Below are 12,058 nucleotides of genomic sequence, written 5' to 3' on the forward strand. Positions count from 1 at the left end.
AATTTAAAACAGAGCGAAATTAAATATAATATAATTTACAGTATAATTTCTTGAATAAAACAATGACCGGGCGAATTTAAAATGGAGCAAAATTGTCTGCAAGTGTTAAAGGGCGAAAATTAAACGGGGCGAAAATAGCCTTGTATACAGTAGTGACACTCACACTACCCAACCTCCCAATCCTACAAGAAAAATGAAATTACAGTGGTCTGTTCAGTGCAGAAAGAATTTTAAATTTCTTCTTCCTCATAAATTGGCTTAGACACATTATTTGAGTAAATGGTTTTTTTTTTAATTTTAAGAATAAAATCATGAAGATGCTAGCGCATTTTACATCAAAACAGAATATTAGCTGAATACCTTTTTTGTCACTCCGTGTCCAGTAATGTATACAGAGTCAACAAATTTAACATAGCTGACATTTAAAAGAACTGAGCTCGTGCTAATGTTTACAAACACAGATATGAAGTCTTAAAGAATGTCCTTGTAGGTGAATTTGGAAGTTTTTTCAAGTAAATTAAATTCAGTTAACTGAATTCATATTTTGAATAAAAATTGAGATATGAATTTGTTTCTAAAAATTCGGCAAAGCAACTGTGTTTAGGTACCCATAAAAACAAGTCCACAATCATATCTTGAATCCTTTCAAATACTAAGTCATAGAATTGAATAATAATGATACTCTATTCAAAATTAAAGATATTTCTTCCAACGTTATGATTAAAATATATTTTTTTGAAATTATAATTTCAGAACCTTTCTAAACATTAACTGAAAGATTGAAAGGGTGTACTTTGTGTAATAAAAAAAAGTCAGTGATCAGGATTCATAACAGCTTCATTTAACTTAGAATCAGTTCTGCATTTGTAATCTGTGAAGGGGTCCTTTAACACATTTTTGCAATCAATTCCATAATTCCTTCTTTAGAGACCTTATGTTGGTCGTTATTTGGACTGGAATGCCTTAATTCCCAATGCGTGTCCTTTAATACTCGATGTTTAAGCCCCGTCACGAAGTTCATTAACTTAGCTTGTTAAGGGACACTAACAGTATGGCAGATTCGAATTATTGCGCAAATTTTAAACTACCAAGGATGGAATTTTTGTACAAGGAGGCTGAAAATACAATACCCCCTAATTATTGTTGAGTCAATTCAATTTTCTTCGAATGTCATTCAAGCAGAGGTTTCAAAGTATTTAAATACCATTCACGTTTCACGGAAGAAAATACTTTTCAAAACCATGTTTGTTTCAGTATGCCAAGAAAGATTTGAAGCGTTAAAAATAAGTAATACTGAGTATTAAATTAATAAACAACGACTTTTGTTTCCAAATATTTGTTTGCAAATATATACAGTAACTAGTATACCACATGTTACATCTTTACTCCTCACTAAGATATTAACAGCGGTGAAGGAGAAACTTCAAGTGTACTGTGCAACTATATATTTAAAAAGTGGTATAAATCAGATGTGGATATTTAATCATTCTAAGGAACCTTAAAACAATTTGAAACCACAAGATTTTAACAAAATCGTGAGCTTAATAATTTACGATTTTCAACTTTATACAGAACCATTCCCAACGATAAATAAAAGTCCAGGCTTTTAACATCATTGAAAGCTGCTTTTTTAAAAATAAAAATGGAACTCGTCATTTTACTCACCTTTATCATTAAATATTTGCAAAATTATTTTGTTAAACATATTTTGATTGTAAACACAAATACTCTGAAGTTTACATTAAAAAGATGCTTAAGTTTCTGATTCACAATATCTAGTATGTGGTTTTTGTAGACCATGTTTTCCAACAATGTTTTGGAATACCCATGGGTACCAATTGCGCTCTGTTTTAAGTTGATCTACTTTTAGATTAATATGAAGCAGAGTGTGTGCAAAATCTTATGCGTGAAATAAAGAAAACACCTGCTGTTGCCTGCAACTCGATATTTAGATATATCAACGTACTGTCAATTAATAATGGTAATTTCCATTCACATGTCAATACGATATCCTGGTGAGCGTGAGATAAAAAGATACACAGAGTCTGACACATCTTTCATATTAAGATACTTTATTTGCAAAAGCCCTTTAGTTAATGGTAATCTAACAACCATACTCAATGATAAAAGTGATGACTTTAACTTTTCAATCGTCAACTTCCCTTACAAAGCAGCAATATTCCATCATAACCTGCATACAGAGTTTACATATCACAGTTGATTCGATACGATAGAGCATCCTCTACATATGAACAATTTCGAAAACAAAGTAAAGCATTGACAGACAAGTTGATGAAACAAGATTATTACATTTTTACCCGTGATATACCGTAATTTATTCATTAAATAAAAAGATATCTCACATTGAAAGGATTAAATCATCATTTTGATGAATATCAGAAGTGCTGTTTCCCTTCCCATTTAAAAAAAAAACCTTCCTTACCTAATTATTAGATAAACCATTAGCGAATAAAACTGGAATTACAAAAATGTGTTGCTAAATCCATGTTTACAGTGTTTTCACTAATTTCGTTTTTGTTTTTTTTTTAATCATGACAAAGGAAAAATTCAAAGAATTTTATTTTAAAAATGCACACAGCGGGTGTGATCGGTCGGCAGATATTGTCATGTTCACTCGTGAAAATATCATGTCACCGTGAAATGAATTCCATACCTCTGTTGTATATATCAAAAGTCTCGTTTTAAATCATCATTTTGTAACTCCTACGGTCGGTACAATACCATTGTCGGCAAATACAATTTATCACATAGTCAAAGGCTGCCTGACATTTTTCATACTAATTATTAGTCCATTTTATGCTGATAACAACGAATAATGTGTGGCATCATGACAAAGTACAAAGCGGGTGTTGAAAATAATAATGCCTTTGTTTTAAGGTCTTTGTTCATAGCTCCCATTTACAGGAAAGGTTGATTTTATTATTCAATCACATTTTTTTGTTGATAACAACGTACATGTAAAGTGTGTCTATGAATTCAAATTGAAAATAATAATGCCTTTGTTTTAATTCATAGATTCATATTTTCAATAAAAAGCGTTCTATTAAGGGACTGTACACTTTAACAATAAAGCGAATGTTCTATGCAATACGAGCCATTAAGGCAATAAATATTTTTAAAAAATAATAATAATAAGACTTCCGCCAAGTTACAAAGTATACTTCCTGTCAGATTCTACGTTCATAGAATACGTAGTGGCTTCCTCCAATGAGGGAAATCCTTCTATATGTATCATTATCGCAAATAACAAGAGGAATTCAATTAACATTGGTGCCCATTACAATAAAGGAATAATGTATTGTCTACAAGTTTCTGTTCACTATTCTGGTAAAGAATCCTCTGTATAGAGGCTTAATATGAATGACTACAATAAACCTTCCTCTGGACATTTTACTCCTTCTCTTTATTGTCCTTTATTGGGTACTATTAACACGACTCCTTATTGATTATTTCAGAAAGGTTCTTTTCCCGATGTAAATTTTTGCTACTAATATTTACCCCTTGATACATTTATTTTAGTTTCATCCTTACAGCGTGTTAGTAGATAGAGCAATTCTATACAAGATTTCATTACACTAGCGTAATTACTGCTATAAGGATATTCAGAGACCAAATATTTGTAAATTTTTATCGAATTTCTGTGTTTCCTTCTACAAATACCATTAGAACCTTCACAATTGTATGATACTGTAATGGTAAAAAAGTGCTTTCATTTCTTCCTCTGTGGGTGCCTGGGGGAAAGTATGTACTTTTTAGGACATTCGTACTTTTGAAATCAGCATAAGTGTTCGGCAATTATAGATAAGTAATCAAGTGAAAATACAATTTATTTAAGATATTCAAAGGATTACGATCAACATATCCCCGAGCATAAAGTAGATGTTCAACGACATAGTGAGTAGAAAAGAATTTTATTCCACTTAAAAGATACGGAAACAAACGCGTTTTACTTTCCCCTATAAGTACGCAAAGTAGCTTGTCAAGTTTCTAGATGTCACTAAGAGAAGACTGATTAACAACAAGTCTGCATTCCCATTGATGACACTTGAAAGGCATTAGAAGCCAAAGTGAATTATTTTCTCTGATATGTAGTCAGATATTGGATAAAACCTCAACTGCTTCAACATTTAGTAGGGAGTATCATTTAAATGACTACATGGGGAGTTTATTGGAGTAAAAATAATTCAGTCATCAGAAAATGAAGAAATTGGAACAAGTATTTGAATTGAGCTTGATTTTTGTATATGTACTTCATACGAAAGCCCTTTTAATCTTACATCTGATGAAATTTAGAATTTATAAGGCGTCAATATTAACAATGGATGTTTCTGAGGTATGAGCGTTAACGAATTCACAGTGGGTTTAAATATTGAGAATGTTCAATATTTAGATATATAGCTCATTGCCATCATCTGTTGTGTTGAGATGGATATCCGATCCTTGCTTCTGGATGTTGTTATTTGTATCGACCTTTCGTTAGCCGTAAGTATATCATTCATCATTCTCTTCTTATACCCTAACGAAAAGATTTTATTACTTAACAAAAATATCAAATTTTTACTTAAAGTAGTTTTCACTTTAGTTTTACAGTGCATTTTTTACTGAGAATTTCACATTTTTATAATTTATGTTATCTTATTTATCTATGCATATTTTAATTGATTAATTTTTTAGTAGAAATGGTACAAATTTTAAATCGTTGGTATTAGCTTAGGAGAGATTCAGCTGGGAATCTCAAGAAAAGTTCTACTATAAAGTTTTTTTTTATTATTTTAAATCAAAGAATCAAAGTATATACTTTAAGTTATATTGAAAATTGTACCTAAGAAACAATTTTTGATCAAAATACATTAGATATTTTAAAGAAAACTACACTAAAACATTAATTATCTAGTATAAAACTGAATGATAAGTTTAGATTATGAGAATGCATCAAATAACTGTTTCAATCTAGAAGCAATTGCATGTACAAGATACAGCATATAAGAATTCCTAAATATCAAGTTAAAACTCATACTTTGTATTACCATATGCTTACGCTAAGTTTCATAATTAAGCACTTATCATGCATTTCCAAAATAAAAGCAATTTATATAATTCTGCAAAAAAACAAATGTCTTGAGGATTTTATTTGATATAATTTTGATAGCTTTAATTTATTAGTAATTTGAACATCTGATTATCAAGGTCAGATAACCTTAAATTGAGTCTAAACTTTTAATTAATTATTGAAAAAAAAACTTCATCTTGAACGCAAATATGAATAGTGGCAAAACATAAGTGAACGAAAATGTCTAATACAATATAATGACTAGTGTATGACTGTTAATGAATTTTTTTACGAAATAAAACATTAATATATTTCTCATCATGTGTTTTGTTTCTATATTAAAAACTAATATCTACTTAAAACACGATTTAAATCAAATTTAAAAATTATTTCCAAAACAAGTGTTATCTTTTCTTTGGGAGGGTATATAGTGATTGGGATGTCCATAGGTCCATTCATAAAATCTTTGTTACATACTGGCATTGTCACCTCTTTTTTTACTTTTTGATCTGGCATTTTGACTCTGCCATTTTTTCTATAATATTGATGAGTATCAATCTCTTCTTCAAAACTTCTTCTATACCACTGTATAAAATCAAATGATATCCTCAGATTCTTTGTGATATAGTGCCATTATGCACGTTTTATTTTTAATTTTTGATCTGTCACTTATTTCGGGTTTCGCATAGCAAAAAATGGACTTTGGGATTAAAAATAAATGGGTGGTATGTATTATTTAGTGAGCACATTGCTCATAGTATCTAGTAGTATGTTTAAATAGCCTCATTGATTACAACCAAAGGACAATAATTTAAGAAGGATATTTTCTAATACAATAAAATCTTTATTAATACTGTTTTATTGGAAAATATAAGCCCTGCGTTTGAAATAAGACATCAATGTCATAAGAGATCCATTCGAACGACATTAGGAAAATCCTATTCAGTTTATGGCTATGAATACTTTCATCCATCGTAAGCATTGGGTTTTCCAAATTCCTGAAAACGAAACGTTATGGATACACAATGGCGAGGTGTTTTAATCTGATTATGTAATAAGGAGAGAAAATAGAGAAACAGAAAATCAAATATTCATTCCATCATACGAAACAAATTATATTCTGATTTTTCTTCAAGTAAAAGACGTCAAAGAAACAAATAGAGCGCTCCATAATATACCAGTTTTAACATAGGCATGTCTTTATGAAGAGAGAAAAGGTCCAGTAAAGCAGCAGTGAGACTGTTTATGGGCTTTGGAATCAGTGATACATGTATATAAATATTTCTTTTAAAGCTTCCTGTCTGAGCTAAACGAGAAACAAGGATGGTCTCGCGACAACATACCCATAAATCTGCTTCTCAGATTTCTAGATTTGTCATGTAATGACCCAGCTAAAATGTACACGATTCTATGCATGGTAAATTAAATCAATTTAGGTGGCAGTTACATGTTTGCTGTGTTAATAAAATAGATTTCTTGGTGTCTACCACTTACCATTAATCACCTCTAATCTCTCCAAATCAACAGACGAACTGAAGCCAGATGAATTTTTGATCAAGTTTTAAAAGCCAACTACTACATGTAGTTAAAAAACATAAATTTCTTATCTTTCTTTACATACCATGATTCCATAAGTTAACTAAGTTCCTCCAAACTACAAAATTCAGATTATTTTAACAACGATCTCTTAGGTTTATGTTGTACAAATTAATCTATTGTGCGATCTTATTGATGTATTCATAACTTCAACATAATCAGAAGAAAGCAGTTGCTTCGGTCTTCAACCCGACAGTCTGAAATCTCGACAAAGTTTTATCAATTAGCAGTAGTTATTCAAATCATGTGTGGATTTGATGTTGCCCAGTAAAAGACACTACAACGTCTGACACTTTTGTTTCTTGTATGTATTTGGAGGATTTGCTGGCTATGGTGATAAGTACCAACTTGCCAATAAACGCCATAATAAAAGATATTGCCGCAGCCTTTTGATCATGATTTTTGTTCTATCTTATGAAGCAATTTTCCGACACACCTGCATTTTGTGTTTTTGTCTCCCAGTTTATGGGATACTTAAGAGCAAAATCTGAGTGCAATCAGACAGGCTAGTGACACTTAAGTTGATATTTCAAAAAGTTTGATTGTGTCGGGAGCAACACAGTAAAACAGCTCATGGAGAAGCCTGGGGAGCACACAGCGGTTGTGATCGGTCGGCAGGAGATGGTCACTCCTTCATGGCACTTGGAGGTCCGTGTTTGCTCCTCTCTTATTTTGTACTGTTTTATGGACTTTTGAGCTCGAATACTTTTCGATATCTCTACATTTTATTAATTTTCATTTTTAATAGTGAGCAATCTTGATTTTCTTTACCTTTTTCAGTCTTTGTCATGGTGTTTTAGGACATGAAATATATATTTACATATGTATCTACCTTCACTATTGCTGGTTGATAGTGTTTAATGATTTTTTTTCTATGCACTTTGAAAAATTTGATATCCATCTTTAGCGCCATCCTATCCCCTGGGTCCAACGTTGCACCAAAAATATTGATCAATACGGCTAAACAATGCACACATTTAATTATGATTTATTACATCTGTGTGAATTTATTTTTTTTTCTAAGTTTACACTTTATACCCTTTTAATTTACGTTTTTGTTCTGTCCCTCACTGTGACCCAAATTCTTGTCCGGAGGACCACGATACACATAAACATGTACTTACATATGAATATTACTTGATGTGACGCTGTTGTTCATGAGAAAAGTGATATAAAGACTTGCTTTATACAGTGTATTTCCTAATACCTTTGATACTTTCGTAGCCCCATCCGATCTCCAATTTCCATGATTTGAACAGACTTGTGTTTTAACTACCTGTATCAAGGCTGTGTCCAAAAGCACCCTCCATGATGAGTGAATTCAAATTCGACTGAATTATTACTTATACCTTTTCATATACATTTTGTTTGAGAAATAATTTTTTGACTAAAGAATCGAAATAAACATTACGTACAACAACGGGACAAAGCTTACTCGAGTTTGTGTTTTTGCCCGTGGACCTTTTGTTTACAATATAATACCATACAAAATTCCGATCTCCTACAATGGTCCTATTGTAACCATGCACATAATTAAGTCCTTATTTAAAAAGATTTCATTTTAAACATCTAGAGGGTGCTTATGTTTCAAAAGACTCATCTATATGCCGTTCTTCTCTAAAGATAAGTTCCAATTTGATTAATTCTCATAAAAATGGATCTTTTCCCCTGGCCTACTCCTCACGTAAAAGACTTTATTATTTTCATAGATTAACATTAAATCTGTCTCAGTAATGTTTCAAAGAATGTAGGACATATCTTAATTAGAACTAGACCGCAACATTAAGTGCTTCTGCCTTGCAATATAATGCGACACAATTTTTACTCATTATGGTCTCTCGTGTCGAATAGATCTTTCCCATCGATTTAGTTTTTAAGTGTTCTGTGAATTTAATTTCTCTGAATAACGTTTAACGAGCGTTTACTTTTGATACGGGTCGTGAGATTCTGCTGCAGATTGGATCTCATAAATCCATCATGGCCGCTAAACAACCAGTCATGTTCTCTTTCTACATTTGCCTCGGGATCGTTAAACGCATTGAGCAGCCATGATTACATCAGTGGTTGCGCTTCATAACATGATAATAGAAATTAAATTGCTCAAAACACTGGATTTTATTTCATTATGTACAAGACTGGCTATGATCTTCGTAGCAGGAAAGTCATTATTACGTAATACAACATTTTTTATGAATGCAAAAGATTAATAATGACATTAAGACTTCTTTTGAAATTTCATACCATTTTCTATTACACAGGCATTCATATCATTCTCCAATGTTAATTGAATTTGTTATGTTTTGTGACAAAATCGTGATTTATGTGAACAAAAAGCATAATATTATTCCAGAGTATTTAGGAATCTGAAATAAAAGATAACACAGAGTCTGACACATCTGTTTCATATTCAAATACTTGAACTACAAGAAGAAGGCGTTAATTGTTATCTTACAACCAAGCTTTGTGATAAACACAATGACTTGAACTTTTCAATCGTAAACTTCCTTACTTGCGCAGCAATATACCTTTGTCACATGCATAACACGTTTATTTATCCAACTTTTTTTTACACCTTTACCCATTGGATAATTTTTATACCCCAAAGTTAGGTGCAGTTGTGTCGTCACAACGTTAACGGTGTTTGCGTTAGCGTGATGATGTAAAATAAAGTGGAGTTCTGAATAAAATAGTGTAAAAACATTTGGTTGTGAAATATCAAATAAGATAAATGGAATCTCCCATGATTTGAAGTTGGATATTACTTTTATCTAACTCGTTTTGCGTTTTTATCCCCTCGCCAACGCTCGGGGATACAAAAGTAGAGTTTAACAAATTAAATACACCTGTGAAATGTAAACAGGGCACGAGCTCTTTTGTTGTAAATGTTTACGTAATGTAAAAAAAATTATTATATTTTTGTAAGAAATGCTAAAGCAAATGATATGTCATTAAATTATACAGCAAATTTGAAAAAAAAATATTAACATCAAATCTGTGTCTAAGCACATTTGCTCTGATAGTTCTGAAAAAACCCCTAATTCTTAAAGGTCTAAATATAGTTTTTTTTAAATGTTTAGAGTATCTCTCTCCTTTACATTTTGCTAACATATGATATTCTTCAAAGTACAGTGCAGCAATTAATTCAATTTCAAGCAAAATTTCATGTTCACGAACATTCATTTCAAATTGGAACAATGCTGATTAAATGTAATCTTTGCTTCAAATTATATCGATTCAAGACAATTATTTTGGAATTTTCATGCGAAAAGAACATGAATCAAAGGTTCTAATACGGCAGTTTATCAAAATAACTCTCAAAGTGACTTCAGCACAAATTATCGTAACAAAGAGATGGCACTTTTCTTTGAAAATTCCAAGTCATTAGTGTCATATCCCATGCTCTGGGGATCTGCATTAATCATATTGCTTTTTCTTCAACAACAATCTTAAGACTGCTTAACTGATAACTGAAAATCTTAGTGATCCAGCTTTACTTATGAACTGTATTCTTAGGCAGGATTAAATAACTTTTAACCTGTTCCTGAGAGACTAATATAACGCCTTAGTCTAAGACAAAAGTCTAGCTTTTCAATCTGAAGAGGAAGGATTTGAAAGTAAATCAAACTCTAGTCTAGATTGCTTATAAGTAAAACCTTTAAAAATGTGATTTAAAAAAATCAAGACTTTAGTACGTTTTAGCGTAAATTGATTTTAAAAAATATGAAAGGGAATGTAAAATAATAATAATTTTAAAAAAATTAGCTTTTATTTTATTTACAAATAAAAGATTTTTTTAATTGTTTGTCTATTCTAGAATCTATTTCGTAGCAAGATTTACAGTGTACTATATAAAATTTTCTCAATTTTAATTAAAATCAAATGATGCAAAGTTTGGAACTGTCACATTTACGGTGTTATATTGTCTATTTGTATTTTAAATTTACTTTGATTATTGTTCTAACTTTGTTCCGTAGTTTCTCTCAGTTATCCTATTCTGGACCTCTTACTCAAGCACCCTTTTTGGTACCTCTCCACGACCTGTATTTTTTCACCTGAGTTTAGGCTTCCGCCCTTCTTAAAACCGACTTACCGAGATATAGCTGTACATGTACGAGCTCTGACTGTCCAATTTTATACATGTACTGTCAAAGTTTTGTAAAGTTAAAATACTTTAAGATGTTAACACAGACACTGACTTCTGGGGTCACGTTCTATGTTTCACGTAGTACGTTACGTCCTGTGTTCTGTGTTTTATGGTGTATGGTGTAAAGGTTATGGTTACAGCGGAGCCGGAATATATTATGTACAGTTGATGTAATCTAGATAAATGTGAAAACGCTTTTGACTTTTGTTATTTTACTACAATAATGAAGAGCCCGCAATAATTTTACATTTAGTAAAATAAATGCTATTTTCAGGACTTTTTGTCTTTAATATTTAAAGCAAAGTTGATAAATGCACATCTCTATAGATGATTCCGAATTTTTTTTTTATTGATAGCAACTCTGTTTTACAGGTCTGGGATAATACAGAGCCAAAATCCATCGAAGGGCCCTGCTGTAATGGGACCCTGGCCTACGCTGCACCACCCACAATTCCCTGTTCTTCCTTCCGGTGTTGTCATTCATTTGAAGACGTAGCTGTATATCCGGTCAATCATGCGTTTGGTTATGTGTTCAGATGCATGGTAGGTTTGAATAATTGAGATTAATTTAGCATTTCAAGGTTTACATATAATTCATCTTCCTGCAATTGAATTGTCCAATCGGTAAATCTTTAAAAGGATTCAATATTTATATGGATTGAGTAAACTACATCTCAATTCCTTTCTGGAAATACGTACAACACAATCACTTGTCTTTGTTGGATAAGATTCAAATGGTTTATGGAAAGATATACTATGTTTTTGAGATTTTGTTTTCAAAGAAGTGATTTTTTTTTTAAAAATAACTTTAAACGTTTTATATAAAACACGATTTTCGTTCGTCTTTTCATAATATTGAAACAGCAACAGTTTTACATTAAGCATACAATAAATATACATTTGAATGACAACGATAATCATCAGGAGATATATTTATTGCTTGTTAACTATTTTTTTTTATTTTTTATGTATTATTTTAACAGCCAAAGAATGAAATTTCCTCAAGGTGCTTTACAGATAAAGAAAAGGTTCAGCCAAGTCCAGAAAATGGAGCAATCGAGTACAAGCCAAAGCGGTGCTGTGATGGACTTAAATTTCATTTGAATTTCAATAACAGCAATACGCCTCTGCTCATAACATGTATCAAACGTTAGCAATTAATAAATCATAGATGCTTTTTATACCATTTTATATCATTTTATATGTTTAAAAAAAGTTTCAAAAACATGTCAGGTTTTTCATTCTTA

The 12,058-nt window shown here is 31.2% G+C and overlaps 1 protein-coding gene across 1 annotated transcript; it reads left to right on the top strand.

The window, feature by feature from the left end:
* Positions 1 to 3,666: 3,666 nt before the first annotated feature.
* Positions 3,667 to 11,992, top strand: LOC134247961 (uncharacterized). The gene is made up of 3 exons (XM_062730353.1): positions 3,667 to 4,503; positions 11,184 to 11,354; positions 11,795 to 11,992. Exons 1-3 carry the CDS (start codon positions 4,447 to 4,449, stop codon positions 11,963 to 11,965), a joined length of 399 nt encoding a protein of 132 aa, XP_062586337.1. The 5' UTR covers positions 3,667 to 4,446; the 3' UTR covers positions 11,966 to 11,992.
* Positions 11,993 to 12,058: the final 66 nt, after the last annotated feature.

This window comes from Saccostrea cucullata, unplaced genomic scaffold (genome assembly GCF_032062105.1).
Source record: "Saccostrea cucullata isolate Sc308-1 unplaced genomic scaffold, CSIRO_AGI_Scuc_v1 ctg448, whole genome shotgun sequence".
Classification (NCBI taxonomy): Eukaryota; Metazoa; Mollusca; class Bivalvia; order Ostreida; family Ostreidae; genus Saccostrea; species Saccostrea cuccullata.